We start from the raw sequence: 19,659 nt of genomic DNA, 5'->3' as shown, positions 1-19,659 counted from the left end.
CTAGCTTGGTAGCTAGCTACATTTTCTCTGAATTCACATTAAAAGTATTTGTTCCCAGAGAAAGTCAGTTCCACACATGNCGGGGTCAGGTATCTATACGTCTTGGCACCCACTTATCTGTCTATAGCAGCAAACGGGGGAACTGTCATACTATTATCTGACTTCACATTTCTGGTGATAAGATTGTAACTTAATTTTTTTATCTAATACTACATTTCCTTTCACTCAATTTAAACATATTTTACATTTGTATATACTTTTCAGACCGTCCAGCACTTGGTCTGAGCGGGATTAACATCATGTATTACCTTGGAAACAGTCGTTTTTGGAGCCTTCAAATGTCTCAATGTGACTATAAGGACTAGACACACCAAGTCCAACTTTAAGGGGACATTTTGAACAAAAGTCTTGTTCTTTTCGAATGGGGCAAGCTGCATGTCACGTTGTTGTGAACATGTTAACCGAAAATGGAGAACTGACAATAAGCTAGCTTGGTAGCTAGCTACATTTTCTCTGAATTCACATTAAAAGTATTTGTTCCCAGAGAAAGTCAGTTCCACACATGTAGCTACCAAGCTAGCAGCACGTTACATAACAAACGGACATGTTCTCAGAAGAGCTAGACAACAAGCTAGATTTGTTAGCTGCCCGCTACTAGCACCTTTGCTTCAATGAGGACTGAACAGGTGGAAAGATGTTTGACATCGTATCGTAACATCTTCAACACAGTGTGACAAGGGCAAGGCAAAGATTTAAGATGTCAATCTGGAGGTGTACAGCTTAGAGAAGCTCCATGTACCAGGAACACTGCTGTAACAGCTAGAGTAAACTAAATATGTATGATATGTAAACAGGACAAAAACATGACATGGGAGAAGCAGTTCACATTTCCATCATGTCATCTTTTCTGTGAATTCACATTAGAAGCATTTTGAACCCCAGAAAGGCAGCTCTACACATGTAAAATATCTGGGGGACAGCAACAGTTTGATACTTCAGTCTCATGCTATTGTTCAGTGTGGTGACTGAGAAATGTAAGAAATGTCATATTCTCAATGCAAAGCCCCGCACCAACACAAAGTAAACTTCCATTTGAGTCGTTTTCATCACAATATGATTGTCCAATTATTATTTTTTGTTCTGGAGTTTCATCCCAAAATGAGCTTGTTAGCATTTTTGACCTAGCCCAAAGTAATATCGCATTGTGTCACAGTGCTGGATGGTGATCAGAGAGAACCAACATTTAAAGTAAAATAAAATAATTTAGATGGGTCAAACATTTAAACAATAAACTGCAAGGGAAAGAAGTAATAAAAACAGGGTAAAATCAATCTTCATCCTTTGTGATGAATTCTTAAGGGTAAGTGGATAATTACTGAGAAGCACTATGCTCACTGCTGCCTCTGGTGGCAGGGGGCTTATTAAAACAAAAGTTAAAGACTTAAATGGTCGTATTTTGCCATTAATGAGCAGACTTCCTGAGATTTTACAAAATATTTGTTTCATTTCCACCTTAAAAGTTGTTAAGGGGAGTTTCAAAATGCCTCCATTCCTCGTAACACATGTATTTGACATCAGACTGAAGTGTTTGAATTCCCTCAAAAGACATCCAGCACTGTATTTAAATATGATGAAAAGGGCCATAGGTTTAACCTGGGCTCAAAAAGGAACATTAACAATGTCACCAGGCTATGCTATATCTAAGCAAAGAGAAACTCCAAAAGTAATGTTCAGACGGTATCGTCAGAATTTGACTGCAGGCGAAACACTGACTGAAGCTTATGATTGAGAATGACACACCAATAAAGAATTGCATTTCTAAACATGATATTAGAAACACAGGGGCTCGAAGTGAAACAGAAAATAACTTCTGCTTTAAAGTCCACATGAAATCAAACAGACACAAACATCACTCACTACTTCAAGTAAAAGGGACAACTCATAGAAAAACAGTGGTTCAGTCCATGAGAAAAACATCAAACGATGACACATAAGAAATAGCACTTTTCCAATATTTAAAATTCCCAGCATTACGACACCTGATACTCCAACCCTTTCCAAACACTCTCCAGCTTCTGCTCACTGTCTGTAGAGAACTACAATATTCATTTAAGATGTTCCTTTAAAACAAAAACATTTCAAATAAAAGCCAGCTCCAAAAAACGGTTAAAATCCTCCTCCTATAAAAAGAAAAGAAACGTAGAAAAACGATTTGCCTCATCTCACCTGTCATTAGTTGAATGTGTGACATCACAGCTGTGGAGGAGAGGCAGAGTTAGCTCAGTTTGTCTAAACACGCGGTACAACCTCACACTCGTGGATAAGGAAATATATCTGTACAAATTTGTTGCGGTCACTCAAAGGATGCTGACGTCTAAAGTTGTTTTCACAAGTCAGGTGTTTGTCACATTAGAGGGAGCCAGTGATTGATCTTTATCAGTTGTTTTTTCTTTTTCCTTTCATAATGTGAAATATATTGAACCTGAACTGGACCCGGGGCCACATTGACCCGCCCACTTTGTTGTTCTTTATGTATAGTCTATATTAGTTTATAGTAATTATATTAGGTGGTGGTTATTTTGTTAATTAAGCACAAATATGTTCTGGAATATGCACAATGTTAAACCAATGTGAAATAATAAGACTTAACACAAAGGCTGAGCAAAATGAGTAAAATCATATATCACGTGATGTTAGAACAATTATCTTAATATTTTTCTTTGAGTTGACCAAACATTTTAACACTATGAGAATCCCAATAAATAAAAAGCCTAAGCGGGGAAATGCAAATGAAGAGGAGCTACTTAGTCTGCTAAATTCAGAAATTAAATTATTTACTGTAATATTTTTTTTAAAACATTGACCCTAATTAAATGTATCATGTCAACAGTTTACACATCATTGTCTTAGGTTAGTTGGAAGTAATAATATTGAGTTTAAATAAAAAAGACTTTCAACTTAATTATTGCTATACTTAAATAATACATTATAGGTAATCTTTGAAATAATATATTTAATTGAAGTCAACTTTTCAATTCTTTAAATATCCAATATCTAACATATGACCCAACTAACTACACCTTTTTACACATCATGGCAAGTGAATCCTTTAAAGGGCAAGTTTCATAATAGCTTCTCAAATTTTATAAATAATGAACCCTTAAAATATCACAGTGACATCATCGGGTTTTAGGGGGCTAAACATGAAGAAGTACCCATTGTAACTTGGGCGCCTTTACAGCACATTACCTCATAATGAGGTACAAACCAAAGTAGTGCTGTGAAATCACATGTGTATTTTGTTCCTCAGTGGGTGTGGCATATTCTTGAACATATATGTGATTAAATAAATAAAGCACAAACTAAGTGCCACACAGTGAACCTGGAGTCTTTGGGCCCTGAGGGACCTGCCTGCTTAGCCTGATGTTAATCCAACCTTGTCTGGAGGTCAAATCTTAGCAAAACGCAGTGGGGAGGAGTAAAAAAACTCAACCAGTATCAACTTTTTCATCTCTTCACTGAGTATGGATTTGTGACAGCATTTCCTGAGAAAGAAAATTGGAGAATAGAGATTTGAGAATCTCTGAGGAGCGATAAATCCATTCTTCTCTATAAACAAATACTTAAGCAACGCCTCATCCTGTAGCATTTTCCTACCACCAAAACACTTACGGACACAGGTAATACCATCAGTAGTGTGTGATATATCCATGTCGGCCCTTATATATATCAGTAAAAAAAATCCCTTTGAAGAAATACCTGGGCGGTTTGAATTCAACTATAATTTTCGTCACAGCTGCTCATTGCTAGCAGCGTTGTTAGCATGTGAGTGGAGCTGGAAAACAACGCGTGGAATTCAAACAGTCGAGGTGCTCAGCCTGGATCCAGCCACTATAGTGCATAAACACAGTGCATCCGTTTGTTTCCTTCAGGCCACACCTTCCTCTTCCTCTCTTTCTTCTTCCTTTGTCTCTTCGCGGCATTACAATATGGAGTTGTCGGCCCTCAGTTTTGTTGTCTTGGGTTTTAAATGTCAACGGCCTTTAAGTTCTCTGTTTAATTGGTTGAGTCATTGCGCATGGGGGAATGTAACTAGTGGAGATGCAGGACCTGTCTGTGTGTGTGTGTGTGTGTGTGTGTGTGTGTGTGTGTGTGTGTGTGTGTGTGTGTGTGTGTGTGTGTGTGTGTGTGTGTGTGTGTGTGTGTGTGTGTGTGTGGACCAGAGTTTGTATGAACATGAGTTATACCGGTAGTGTGCTTTGTGTCTGAGTATTTCGATATCAGTCATGTTTTTCTGCATGTCTCTTCGCTATGTGTGTTTGGGGGGGGGGAGTTTGGGGGGGTTCCCAGGTCATGCATTGGACATCTCGGCCTTGCTGAGGGCGATGGCCAGCTCCAAGTCCTCCTGCTCCTGCAGCCTGAGCCTCTTCAGCCGCTCTCGCTCTGCCCGCTCACTCTCTCGCTTCGCCCACTCCAACTGCTGAGCCTCGTTCCCAAACTACACACAGGAAGACAAACCGTTTGAAAACGAGACAAACCTTAAAATAAGAAATATACATTTGTGAAAACGGCTAACCAGGTTGGCTAACAACAACTCAGAGAAAGCTACCTAGCATACAACAAAGGAACAAAGATAGAAAGACTGTCCTCCTATTTCTGAAAGTGAAATATATGGATGGATAGAGACATACAAATGTAATTTCCTTTTTCAGCTACACATGATAACATCCATAATATCACGTACTGCTCTTTAGATTATGTGGATTAATTGTCATCATGTTTAAGTACATTGTATTGTGTGTTCAGTCTCTTACCTTGGCTTTGTCAGGTCCTGTCAGAGAAGTGGATTACAGAACAGAGACATTATGTATTAGAATTCAAAGCACAACACACCAAGATTGTGAAGGGATTCCTGCGCAGTTTCTCTGTCTCTGTGTGTACTTACTTGGTTTTCTTGGGGGCAAAGGGATTAGGATTTTTTATTTAACATAAATAATGATTTAGTTTAGTCAGTTTGTATCAGATGGTGAAGCAGATGCCTGCGCTGATATCAGGCAGCACAACAAATATGTAGAAGTATGCTTAAGAGGTGATAAAAAGCCAAACTTCACTAACATAAGACGTGCTTATCGAGAAGTGACATCAGAGTTCATGAAGTAAACATCTAGCAACACAGATGGTGAATTTAGTAACATAAAGCAAGGCAGACAGACTCCAGAGCTGACAGTTGAGAGGGGATACTGCCGTCTCAGATTCATCCGAGTAGCACCATTCAGCCAGAATGCACTACCTTTATAGAGCTCTGCTTAATCCATCCTCACAAGTCTTTAGGAGCATGTTAAAGTCCCTACAGTATCAGACTATAAAATGTTCTTGTGTCTGTGCATAGCTGTGCGGCCATCTCTACTCAGTGACAGTTAAACAGCATCAACCATCTCAACGTACACAACTGGAGTCTGCAAAACCTGATGTTGAGTCTTTAGGGACATTACTTGTTGCCGAGGGTGCGGCGAAAGGGTCTTTGCCGCTGAACGGGTCTCCCACGCCCTTTTTCGTCTGAAACGGGTCGATGGCGTCACTGCCAAATGGCTGGAAAGGGTCACATGGTTTGGAAGGGTCAACTGCTCCAGACGTGCTCACTGGAGTACTTTTACCTGAAGACAAGAAGGACAATCATCGATACAATCAAAAAGAGAGTAGAGAGATTTCAGATAGGCACGGTTCTATATGTTTCCATCATCTCCACACATGCTTTCAGAGTTAAACGGGCATATACAACAGTGTTGATGAAAACTCTTAAATGCTAAGGCTTTAACGATAATAACCAGAATTCGTATGCTTCCGCCAACAACTCAAGTTGCAGTTTACGTTAAACCCCCAGGAAGTATGCCAGGCATTGAAGCAAATTTGCATAGTGGCCAAACGCTGGTACTAGTTTCCATGTCAGTGACGTTTTCAGCTAAATCGAATACCCAGTACGTGCCAGGTACGAACACTGTAATAGTCCCTATTGGAATGATTACGTCTTGAAAGTAGCAAAATTCACTAAAAGCCAAATACCGGGTTTTTTCTCCTCTCCTTTCATTTGACTGTCCAGAGGCGGGGCTTAAGGAAACCGCAAGTGCTCGTGCTCAATGAGTCTAACTGCCCTGTAATCCACAATTCTTTCCTCGAGTCAAGCCATTTTGGCTTCATGCGCCACTGAGCAACTTTCATAGGAATGAGAAGCTCCTCCAACTCTGATTCCAGTTCCCTTTACACGTCACAGTCATTACTGACATTTGTTTTTTGGCCAAAAATGTGTTTTGTGAGGTCACAGAGATAATGATCTTTGTTATCCAAATTCATATATATTAATCCAACACAGAAAGCCTCGTCATGGCAGTCGCCTGCGAAGAGGCATACAAAAAGGGAATAAGGAAAAACCGAAAAAGAAAGTTCTCTGATTGCAAATAAATATCTGCAGTGTGGTGAGGAAGACAAGAGAGCTGCAAAGAAAAACACTAAAGCAGACATGTCAAAGGCTTCAGGTCTCACGTATCTCAGGGGAAGATGTTCACTGCAGATTGCATGGGAAATTCTCTTAGTGAACTATGTTGATAACACAGGATCTGATTTGATCATTCAGGATTGAAACTCACAAAACTAAATGATGTAGTTCTCATGGGTCTGCCCACGCCCTGCAATAACTCCGCTGTCACCTCAGAGATAGCTAACAGCTCTGAAAGTTGTGCGAGTTTCACCTCCACACCACAGCAGTTCATAGCAAGTGCCAATACAAATCTTTCTGCAAGTTACCACATACAGTGCTACATCCTCCGCTGGTATGGGAAAAACTGAGCGAAAGACAACACCCGAGGACAAAAACAAACGTGATAACCCGTTACCCACGCAACCGTGCTCAACGGTTTCCTGGTAAGACTCTCGGTTGGGTTTCTGCCCACATTACAAACTGTTGGTTCACCAAAGTACCAACTACGCAAATAACATGTTCATCTTCAAAGACCACACACATTCATTGTCCTCAAGGATAACTCAATACCATATTTTACACATACATTGACAAAGTCAGGATTTATGGACACATAATATCGCCCTGCAATTAAAAGATCATTTCACTATCTTTTGATATTTTGGTGATTAATGAAACCATATCAAATATATATTTTCTATATTAAAAAGAAAAACAATATACAGTTGTAGTGATAAAAGACCATCAGAATACCCCACAGTGGCAACTTGTTTGGTTTGACTAACAGTTAACACAAAGAATTATACAAAACAAGAAAAATCCTGACAGGGCCAAAAATGTTGATATGATGATATTGATTATGAAACCTCTGTGTATAATGTTTCTGTGCTTTTTCTGTGTCAAGTCGTAAAAAATGTGTAGAAAATAATAAAAACATATCTGTACATCTTGTAATGGAGCTATATGTTAGCCCTTGCGATCAGTGAAACATTAATACTTTCATAGAATTTAGCCACTAGCAAAAATGTGGCATATAGCTTTTTTTTTCTCTTTCTGAGATGAATGTATTCTATGCATGGTCCTTGTTCAATGAAGATATAGAATAAAAAGGTCTAATCAGTAGCATTTTTCTTGACCTGAAATCTCTTTAATGTCTAAAAAGCTTCTTATAGAGGCCCTTGAATTTACACCAGTATATTTGAAACACTTATATAGATATGCTATAAAAAGTAATTCTTATTTATCACACATGCTGAAGAACCACAGGGGGTCTGTCTACAAATAAGAAATAATTTAGCAACAATAATTATAGTAATGGCAGTTTCTGCTTAAAACAGCAGCTGTGCATGGCAGAGGGCCGTGGGAACATAAAAAAGTGCACCATGTTGCTTTTATGGGTGTTAAACCACAGGAGCAGTCAAAGTGTTCACACACGTGTTTGGCTCTATTATCAAGATAACTGGGCTGTTCGGGGTCAGCTGTTCAGTTCACACCATGCTGAGCAAAGCTCAATGCCTGCCAATCATTTCTTTCCTCTTTCAGTAAACTGCGCACACAGACACACAAACGAGAAACCACAACCATGGGCTCCACCCAATTTTAAAATAACCCACTACATTAGTGTCATCTGATTTTAAAGTCTATCACACAATTGCACATGCAGTAGTTAATCTACTGAAAACACTACAAGTAAAGCAACTGAAGACAGAACACAAATATTATAATTTTATTATATGAAGAGGAAGACAATCGTTATATTGCCTGATCCAGGACAGCCAACACACACACACACACACACACACACACACACACACACACACACACACACACACACACACACACACACACACACACACACACACACACACACACACACACACACACACACACACACACACACACACACACACACACACACACACACACACACACACACACACACACACACACACTAAAGAGAGGGGAAGTAGGTTAGGGTGTGTCTGCAAACAACAAGCCAAGCTAACCACAGATCATCTCTCTTATACCTTCATGTGCCTACACAAACATCAGAACTGCACTGTGTTAACAATCCTAATAGAAAATATCTATGAAATATTGAAAAGCAATAACGTGAATGTTTGCATTAGTAGTTGCAGAGTTAACAGTGGAGATGAAGCTGTCTGCTGCCTCTTCTTAAAACAAATACTAAACTGTAACACGTCTCTCTTTAGTACCATTCTACAACCCCTGAGTCAGAAAGCATGCAGGGTAGTGTAATAGCACCAAGTGTGGCCACAGTTGAGGCTGAACACAGAGGGGTATTCTGGGTAATCGTGATTCACATTATCAACAATGATTCCCACGGGACAGTGTTGTGCCACCCCCAAGCTACCTTTACTTGTCATTTTCCTCCAACATATCTTTAATTATCGATCATTATTCATTTTCAATATCTGCAACCAGACACCATGCGTCTCATGTGTTATGGGCATAAAGTAGGAAGTGAGAGAATCCTTGTACAGTGTTCTACAACTACTTATATTTTATTTTTAGGCTGAGTGTCAGTGTAGCATGTTTACACTTGTATTTTAGGGTAAACTATTGTCCGACGGTTTACAAACTGAACTGCTTTATAAATTAAGGGTGCAGTATGGAATTGGAAGACCATGTTAGTGATGGACAGTATCTCAATCATAATAATCTGACATGTTTGGGTTCATGTTCCAGTAACGGATGCATCGATGTCAAGCAGACTTCTATAATCTCAACTACATCCTAAGAGTGCCTGTGATTTCCGGGAACTGAAAATGGTTTATTTCCTGTCCATTCAGGTGAAGTTTGACTGACATGTTGACACATTAAGTCAAAAAGGTCAGCAGGAAATATCTGCACATTGTTCAGAGCAGGAGGTCCTATTTTTATAGCAAATGTAAACTGCTTTATATTAAAAATAAATGCAGCAAAAGGTGGCACATAGAAGAATATGAAGGAAAAGCATTACAAACAAGCCTACAGACCCCAACCACAAACACACACAGGAAGGAACAGCAATACATGACTTTGCAAATGCAGAAGCATATTTAAGACTTTTGGGATGTCTTGCACAAAGTTCTTCTGGAGTCTTCCCTCCATTTGTACCAAACAGTCTAACCTTCTAGGTTTCTTTTATGTTTCTATTTTTAATTGAAACCTTCAACAAAGAAGCCATTTCCCCTCCTGCCAGTTCCTGAGAGCTTTGATCTCTGGTGATCTGAACACTGTGAGTCGGGTAGCCCTTAGAAGCCTCTGTTGCACTAGAAAGACTGTCTTTAACAAGTTGAGCTTGTTGGGCCTTGTTGGTAATGTCAGTGTCTTGATCTTGATTGAATGGACAATGGAATTGGCTGAAGCCAAGCTCTCAATCTATGTAAGCCACACCAGGATGGTGATATGGGCATGGTGGAGATGTGGTTATCACATTAAACCATCAAACTTAATCGGTGTTTCGATAAAGTCCCACTTCTTTCTTAAGCTGACCTTTGTTGCACTAGCCTGGGACAGATCATGTATGTATTCAAAGATGCTTCTTCATTGTTCATCTTTCTAACACGGTCAAATTATCCTAGTGGAGTTCTCTGAGAGACGTTTAAGGTAATGAGTCCCAATATCTCCAACACCCTATAATTTAAAAAAAGGTATCACACTCACCACTGGGGGGTTTGGGCCTTGGGGGGACACTTTTCTTCGGTGGCAGAGCTGGCGTGTCACTCTTCCTGCTGAATGGATCATCCACAAACACGGACTGGAAAGAGTCAGAGAGGATATGTGGTTCTATTCAAAATAGATGTAATTTATTAAAATGTGCATAAAAGAGTGAAGTGAGCAACAGGGAGTTGAGCCAGGTGAGGTTGAAATTGCAATAAAACCTTCACCAGTAATAATCCAACACTGTATAATTTCACATGAAGAAAAGGAATAGTTCAAAGTGTCTCACAGACACTATATTTACACAAGCACACACACTAGCTCAGCTAATAGCAAACTGATAGAAACAGCTACAACAGAAGCTGTTTCTAAATAGAGGAACTGATTCTCCTTCTTTATTCTTGAAACTATTGTGATGAGTCCAGCTCCATCGAACGCCACACTGATTCACCATGCTGCGTTTTAAGAGATGGAGGAAAATGGGAACATCTGGACTTGGACGTGTGTGTTCACACTTTTTGTTAAATAAATATAAATCGTTCACAATCTCTTGATTACACAAAATACATTTACCAACAATAGACTCTTTACAGAAACATTAACTGATGAAAAAGATAATGTTTTAATAAATTCTAAAACTTCTCACATTTTTCCTTTTTATGATTAAATTTTTTTTTTAATTGAATCGAAGTAATGCAAAGTAAAAAATGTAAGAGCATTGATGAAGAACACTAAATAAAGAATAAGCATGTATCTGGTACCTTCTGGTAGTCCGGCAGCCAGCCGGCCCGGCCCTCAAAAGGCTCTCTGGGCTTCGACATGAGGCTGAAGTCTGCAAAGCCAGCCGAGCTGTTACTGCTGCTGCTGAACGAACCGCTGCCAAACGGGTCCAACGTGCCAAACAGATCTGAAGAAAAATATAATATCAGTAAGCATATTTACAGCTAGTCTATTACATTGATTACAGTCAGTCAGTCTGCTATGTCGGTCCAAACTGAAACATCCATTTATGTGTACATTTTGTACACATAAATGCTTCCCAGTCAATACATGTACTAACTTTGACCATCCCTTGACTTTTCTTCCAGGGACATCATGGGGTTGAGATCTATAGTTATGGGGAAACATGTCTCGGTAAATTATTGGATAGATTACAGACACACACAAGAATTAGCAATGACAATTAGCAATGTTAGCATGGGAACAGACATAAACACGAAGGTGAACATTGTAAACATTAAAGCTGGTAAATGCTAAGTTTGCTAGCATTGCCATAGTGAGCATTAATGTGACCTTAGAATTCTTCCATTGCTTCAGGATATACTTTTGTTTCCAATTATTAGTTGTAAGAACATTTTTGCATAGGGCTATGATGACAGGATCTTAGAGTTGAACATTCATCCATTTTTATGACAGTTGTCCAAAGCAGCTTCAGGCCTGCCTACATATTGTACTAAATGATAGATGATACATAAGAATATTGATTCCATAAATGTGAAACGGCCTTTCAGGTAAAGAACATTTAGGTTTATGGTCATATATGCCAGGCCTAACTTGAGCCAGTGTTGATGTTAAGTAGCTGTTTTTGAAATACTATCAACAATCTGAGTATGGAAATGAATAAGCTAATTTGACAGCTATCCTCAGCTGCCATGGTTTGAATAGGCAAGCCACCATGGTGACCTCAGCCTGCGTCAACATGACCTCAGTGTGGTGACAGGCTCAAGTTCCTCCAACCTCTAAGGTATTCAAGCTAATCCACATTGTGTACGTGTTTGTATGGGCTATATTAATATCATGAAGGAAATTAAAGTCATTTTCTTCTGCTGGAGTGAACCAACAACTGACTGAAAGAGCTGCAGATATACATACATTCATGAGTGTTATTCCATCACAAAAACAACTCAAGCAATGACAGACAGTAAGAGGATAGTACAACTGATTGAGACTATTTATGGCAATATTTGGCACAAAGACTGAGAGATTCCATTCACTTTAATTCAAAAATAAATACATTAAGTTCACAGAAACTGCAGATGTTGGAAATTAAAATAAACCGTACCTGGTACTTTGGGTTTTGGGTTGCCTGAAGAGAATGGGTCATTGCTTGTGAAGTGACTGGTTGGCTGCCGCAAGCAAAACAAGAGTGAAAGCATTTATATTTTCAAAGTATTGAATATTGTAAAGAAAACTCATTAAAAAAAAATCTTGATTTTATTTAAAAAAGGGGATTTTATTTAATGATGATAAGTTAATTCCATGTTTCTTGCTTTTGGTCTTAAACAAGTACCTTGGAAGGTAATGTGGCACTTTTACTGAAGGGGTCTGGTGTGGAGAAGGGATCCATCTTTGTGGTCTTCTTAAAGAAATCTTCAGACGAAGACTTGAACGGATCAGTCTCTTTGAACGGGTCTCCTCCAAAAGGATCTGCAGCAGAAATGATGGATAACTTTAACTTTTCAATTGTTCAGCCATTTCAAATTCCCCAAAACGTTAGCGTGTTAGCCTTTCAGTTTGATTATGAAACCAGATAGGCAATAAACCCAGGCCCCACATCCAGCATCACATTCCAATGCGGTTAGACAGAACTTTTCTATTATCTCTGTTATATGCTTTGGGTTAGGCGTCACACTAAACGATCAACAACAATATATAATAATGTGTGGGAAAATGGTGAAATCTATCACTGATCTTCATCTACCTCACAGAGAAGTGAAACCTCACAATATTGCTGAAGAGGGAAGTGTGACAGAGGTCACAGAAACACATACTGCTGTTTCACATATGTGGGGGCACAGCTACAAACACAAGGCTGCCACCAAAAGCACAGGCAGGACGTGTATGAGTTTCATTTGAGGGTTAAGACACCATTCACCAGGGAATCATACTGGTTATGTATATATAATAATACATAGGATATATGATGTGTATGAATGACTTTTATTCTATGCACAATTACAATCATGTGAGCTATAAAAAGAAAAACTCAAAGGGCAGGTGGGATGCTTTATAAGCCATATTTTAGCAACCACATTGATATTTAGATAATAATACATTGAGGGTATCTGATGGGGGGACTTATGTAGATGCACCAGACTAATAATATTTTACATCAAATATTGATTCTTGAAATGCTTAAATTGTACATGCAGTTCAAGGAGGTGTGTATAGCGTTCAACAATTCCATTAAGAGGGACAGATTCTCTTGTGAATTGAACTATATCAAAATCTGAGTCTTAAGGCAATACCTGTGACAGTCGATGGCTGCTTTGCAAAAGGGTCATTTTGGAAAGGGTCACCTACAGGAGAAAGCGAAGAGCAGGCGGAAAACAAAGACACAGTCAGAAAGCAACTCAAGGTAAAAAAACTAGAAGGAACTTGGAGGAAAGAGAAAAGATAAACGGCAGTACAAACATAATCAGATGAGAACAAGAGGCAGAAGGAGCAGCAGGGACAATGACTAGAGCACAAAGTGACAAAAAAACATCATTATTCCCGAGTGAAGCAGCTACCTATCCCATCATTCCTTGTAAATGTCAACTTGTGGCAACTGAAAACTTACAAAATAACCATTCTCGGTCTAAATCAAGACAGAATCAGCAATTGCATAGATTATTTTCTGCCTTAAATGTTTTCAGAAATATCTTCGTATAAAGACAGTTTCCAAAAGAGCCGCCATATTGGTCTGGGATGAAACCCATGAACATTGAGACGACACAGTTGATGTGTTCTACATTATTGCTAACAATCAAATAATGAGCTCTATGATAGAGGAGGAGTGAGAGAAGATGAGTGGAAGTAAAGTAGAGGGCGATGCTAACCTTTGAAGGGGTCTGTTTTGAAGGGGTCTTCAGAGTGGAAAGGGTCAGTGTGGAGCTCCTGAGGCTGGCTGTTGAACACAGATGGCTTCACTTTGAATGGATCCTCCTGTGTAAGGACAGAGACGAGAATAGTACACAGTCTTAGCACACACACACTTACATACACACCACATGTCAGTAATGATAACATTGCGTACACAGGGTCAGATTCCCTAAGGTCTCTGTGCCTTGTGTCTTCTATTCAGGCAGAAAACACAAGGCACACTCGCACAGCAGGAGTCACAGTTTGAATGTCCTAACAGTGACTATGTGGTCCTTACTGTATATGCGTGCACATTTAAAATATACAGTTGATCAACAACTCATGCATTAGTTTAAGCAAGGTGTACAAATAATAACCAATAGCAATCAACTGGATGAGGGTTTATAACTACAAACAGATTGAGAAATTGAGCAGTAATTATTTTTGAAAACAACATAATGTAATATAAAATAAACAGGGGTGTTGTGGTTTGTGAATTAAATTGAATTTACAATAATTAAACTTTCAATGAACTGTCAGCCATTGTGTAATACTTAATTAGACAATATCAACGTTTGGCTTCATATCAATATTTGGCTAATCAATACCATCTCCACCGCCACCTGCTGCATTGTGAACACCTGGACAGGCAGAGCCTATTTTCTCTCAACCAGTTGAAGTGGATTATATATATTTTCTGCAATTTATTCCATTTCTTTTTAATTTCCTATTCAGGGTTTCTCTAGTTCTCTTCCCTCGTCCTAAAAATGGAAGCATTGTCATTTTTATTTCTCATTTGGAGTTTAACTTTGGTAAAATATTGGGATGTACCATTTGAAATCTGGTACAGCGCTTTAGGCCCCGGCCACACGAGGTCGACATGGAAACGCAGAAAACGATAACGGGTCCCAAGGTGGGTAGATCTGCAAACGAAACGCTCTGGGGGGGCAAACGGCTCTGTGTTTAGGCCTATACGACCATTTCCTGATAACGTTGAAGCCATAGCCCCGCCTCTCCCCACCTCTCCTGCTCAGAGATCAGCTGCTGGGCTCTCAGAAGTGGGGGAGGAAAAGAGAGGCTCCGTTTTTTATTATTATATAGAGTCGTTATTCATTTGTTTTAAAGCGCAATACATAACCAAGAAGACCTTTGACCGGCACTTTTCTAATTTTGTCCGGAAGATTTAAACTTTAACGGACATGTTGACCAGCGAAAAAAGATCTAACTGAAACTCTGCCTCACGGTCTGCTGGTGGACTACCGGAGAGATTTACAGCAGGAGCAAGCGCAGGCCTCGGGGAGGGAGAAAAAGAGCCAGAGCGTCCACAGCGGGAATAAGAGAAGGGCAACCATGGCAACCATGCACGGGAAGTCTTCTTCGCTGCTTTTGTGGCAGGACTACAGCGCCACTTACAGGCCTGGCATATGTNAGTCATTTTCAGTCAATCAAAGGTCAGGTGGAAACAGACACTAAAAGGCATCCCTTCATTACAATATCCTCTCGTCTGCCATCTTGTACTGTTTCATAATGAGCTCATTTAATGCAGAGGACTTGGCCCAGGTGCCCTATTTTAATATAAGACACAGCCGAAGGAAGATGAGCAGATAAAACAGGAGCAAGAGATGAAGGGATGGTGGCTGTGTGTTGTGTGTGTGTGTGTGTGTGTGTGTGTGTGTGTGTGTGTGTGTGTGTGTGTGTGTGTGTGTGTGTGTGTGTGTGTGTGTGTGTGTGTGTGTGTGTGTGTGTGTGTGAGGGTGTATGAGCAAACGCATATGGCAGTGCCTGTGTGCGCGCTTGTGTGGGAGAGCCATATGCTGCAAAATGGCAGCCCAGAGGGGTGAGGGACTGATAAAGATAAATTGAGGACTGCAAAGAGAGGGAGGGCAGAGACAGAAGAATGTACATGAAAGAAAGGACAGCAAGCATAGATACAAAGTGTGTGTGAGCAGAGAGGGTTTGGGACTATCAAGTGTAGCAGAACTGTCAGAGCGCTGTGTGTCACATGGGGCAGATGAAACCTGACATACTCCGGCTATCTCCCACTCCTCCCTCCATCAGTCTCTCTCTGCGGCGGACAGCGTCCCTCTCAGCCCTTTTCTGGAGAGTGGTATTGACTGCTTCGGTTCGATGTTGGCTATTTCCATTTTCTCCTGCGGGGAGAGAGGAGACAAAGCAATAGCAAGTGGATTTCACCCTCACTGCGGCTGAGGTTGAAATCAGAAACTCATCAGTCACTGTGACACTCTGTCTTTTCACTTTCCCTTGTCTTCCACTCAGCGTGTGTGAGACGCAGCCTTTTTTATACACTTTGAAACACACACAGGTACACACACATTAAGAAGAGGCCCAAAGCACTGCAGTGCTCGCTGTGGTTCATTTCCCAAGAGGAGCTGAGATTGGAAGAGGGTATAAAGAAAGCCAGGTACAGCAGTCCATCTTTACATGTGCACAGAAACACAAGAGAAACACACACACACACACACACACACACACACACACACACACACACACACACACACACACACACACACACACACACACACACACACACACACACACACACACACACACACACACACACAGACATGTACAGACTAGCACATGAAGTGTATGAACACATTTACATACATAGACCTGTGAACAACATATACTGACTGACAAGCACACAGAGGTTTATGGAAGGAGAACAGACACATACGCGCACACACACCCACATCTGAGCTCAGCTGTGTGGAATGAGGCCACTTTGAAGTGCTTAAAAACGTCCTCCATCTCCACCACTATCCGCTCCCTGCGGGATGTCAGCTATGGCAACAAACACAGAACACACACACACACACACACACACACACACACACACACACACACACACACACACACACACACACACACACACACACACACACACAAAAGACAGCGTCACCCTGCGTGACTGCAGCATTGAGATCACCTCGTTCAGATCCTATAGAATCTGAGAGAGAAATACACACACACTTCCAGAAATCCGACTTCATTTTCAGCCCCGACTACAAGATAGCAGACACTAGTGCCCTGAACAGGTTGGAGATCTTTGGTACAAAAGAAAGTGCGGCACAGAGTATAAGAGGCAGACGGGAGAATGTTTAGGATGTTGAGGTTTTTAGAGCAGATGATGATAATGAAGACTATAGACAGACATTCTTTCCACTGACTTTAAAATGACTAAACTGTTTATAAGACAGTTTCATTTGCCATGAGTTATTCTTGCCGTGCGTGGGTTAAAAGTTTTGAAGTGTCTGACTTTCTCCAACCTTCAAGTCACTGTTAAGCCCGAACATACTAAAAACACTATCAACACTGTTCATAGCGAAGATGAAAACAACACTATTGACATGGTCAGATATGTACAATGATTACAAATACTGCCTATTAAGAGCTACAGAAAGAATGACATTTCTTTCAGTGGGGAACCCTGATTGTGTAAGTTAACTTTCTCTTTTTGTATGCATCAAATCAATTTAATGTTTTTACCAACTGCAGGTGAATTATACATTTACTGACAAAAAGGCACTTAATACCGTTTTTTGAAGTACACTCTCCAGACTGATACGCAAGAATGTAATTACACTTACTTTCTTGACCTGTTAACATTTTTGGGATTTATTATATATTATCAGACGATGGAAACAGTGACATTTAGAGCACAGGAATTCACTAAACACCTGACCACTCTGCCGTTCTCTTAGCTTTCCAATTGTACTTGGTCTTCAGTCACACAGCACTTTACTGGTTTTGATGTCTGCCATTTGCCCTGTGATCAACCCTCATGCCCCCATACACACATTCCTCCCTAACAACCAAGTTGAGGTCGTTACTACATCCTCTAATTCTAGCCCACAGGCACACGCCACACCCGGCCCCAAATCTAATTTTGCCCGGAGCTTTTTTTAGGGGCGACGTCTGTCACAGAGGCAGCTAGTCGCTTCTGTTTCACAGGTAATCGCTCCTGTATTGACGTAATGGGTTCAGGCTCTGTAATAGAGGTCATTTAGTGCAATGGTTTAGTGCTCTGGAAGATTATGGGCCAGAGTGGGGCTTACCAATTTTAATGTTACATTTTAGCTGCAATTTGGGGATATTTACGATTTTCCTTCAATCCCCCAGCCCCTGTGGTCAACGCCCCCCCCCAAAAAAAAACCTGGAGTAGCACTCAAACAGACCTTCGAGACCAGCAATTTACAGGATCATCTTCCTGTATGTGTGTGTGCGCTTGTGTGTGTGTGTGTGTGTGTGTGCGCGCTTGTGTGTGTGTGTGTGTGTGTGTGTGTGTGTGTGTGTGTGTGTGTGTGTCTGTGTGTGTGTGTGTGTGTGTGTGTGAGGGCAGAGCGGTTTAGGTCTGGTTGAGGGGTATAGATTGATTTGGCTTTGTTAGGCAGAGAGGATTTTCACCACTTTAGCTTTAGCTCTGTTAAAGTCTCAGTCTCTCTCTCTCTCTCTCTCTCTCTCTCTCTCTCCAATGGGACAGGGAAGTAATTAACAGCTACTTAAATTCCCTTGATGGATTTTATGGACAGAGGAGAAAGGGGAAGGGGGCAGTTTGGTGAGAGACGGGCTCTATCCTCTGAAGCTTAATGCTGCCATTTGCAGACAGTAATTTAGTCCTAGAGATTTTTTTGTATGATTTAGTATTATTCAGTAATGAAGCAGAATAATACAAGAAGCTGCTAATGCATTATGAAAGGCTATTTGCATATCTTCACGCTGCCACTGATTGCATCAAAATGTCAACTCCCCCTCCTGTCCGAGTAGTTCAGCAAAGAGCTGCTTCACACACATATTCCTCTAATGCTAATCTTCTCCCAGCACATTATGTCAAACTCTTTTTCTATTGTTTACTCTCTAACACACTACCAATGAAAGGCTTCACTGCTGACTCTCCTCCTGTAACAAAGTCCAATCAATTCCCAACGTATTGATGATTCACACCACAGGCGTAAATCAACTTCCTGTTGTCCACCCTATCAACAAGAAGCCAATACAGTCTTCATTACTGTCCACCACTTTTACAACAAGTAAAGTCAATCACTCGCATATTCCACTCCTCCGATTACACTCTAGTTCCCAGATGGAAACGACAGCACTTCCTGTCAACACGGTTCAGCTTCCTCCCAGGTGCCTCCCCTGTGCTAAAGGCTGTGTCGTGTGTGTCAGGGCTGCCAGATCAGATGTCCCGTGTGCTGCGCGGATATCAAACCAGACAATGGACCTCCTGCTGCAGGCGGAGAGAACGCCGCCTACCCAGAAAGCATTCATTTCCCTTCTCGGGCTAATCCTCCATCCCAGGAGAGACGAGCGGCAGGCTAATGAATATAGAAGAAGAAATGTGAGTCCGCAAGGCGCTGCTCGCTCCACCCCGTCAATCACACACACTCTTTATACACACCTACACATCGTTTGGATTCATGCATGGATGAATCAACACACCCTCACATATACTGTACACACACACACACACACACACACACACACACACACACACACACACACACACACACACACACACACACACACACACACACACACACACACACACACACACAGCATCACCACACACAACACACACACACACACACACACACACAATTGACATGAAATCACCAGACGGCGCGCCGACATCCGTTTCCGGGTTGCTGCCGGAG

General features: G+C 40.8%; 2 protein-coding genes across 2 annotated transcripts in view; both read right to left on the bottom strand.

The window, feature by feature from the left end:
- Positions 1–86: 86 nt before the first annotated feature.
- On the bottom strand, positions 87–15,345 carry LOC104966714 (epidermal growth factor receptor substrate 15-like 1). Its single transcript, XM_010795948.1, has 11 exons — positions 15,340–15,345; positions 13,960–14,065; positions 13,387–13,437; positions 12,429–12,565; positions 12,201–12,264; positions 11,199–11,246; positions 10,900–11,045; positions 10,142–10,235; positions 5,493–5,654; positions 4,815–4,831; positions 87–4,498 (listed from the first exon to the last, which is right to left on the bottom strand). Exons 1-11 carry the CDS (start codon positions 15,340–15,342, stop codon positions 4,352–4,354), a joined length of 975 nt encoding a protein of 324 aa, XP_010794250.1. The 5' UTR covers positions 15,343–15,345; the 3' UTR covers positions 87–4,351.
- A 690-nt stretch (positions 15,346–16,035) lies between these two features.
- The window catches only part of LOC104967191 (phosphatidylinositol 4,5-bisphosphate 3-kinase catalytic subunit alpha isoform-like), a 9,090-nt gene continuing 5,466 nt past the window's right edge, over positions 16,036–19,659 (bottom strand). Inside the window, exon 5 of the mRNA XM_010796608.1 lies at positions 16,036–16,131. Within this exon, the coding sequence (XP_010794910.1) occupies positions 16,036–16,131 (96 nt within the window). The remainder of the gene's footprint in view (positions 16,132–19,659) is intronic.

This window comes from Notothenia coriiceps, unplaced genomic scaffold (assembly GCF_000735185.1).
Source record: "Notothenia coriiceps isolate Sejong01 unplaced genomic scaffold, NC01 NC01_scaffold00037250, whole genome shotgun sequence".
NCBI lineage: Eukaryota > Metazoa > Chordata > Actinopteri > Perciformes > Nototheniidae > Notothenia > Notothenia coriiceps.
This window is presented reverse-complemented; position numbering and strand designations above follow the sequence as displayed.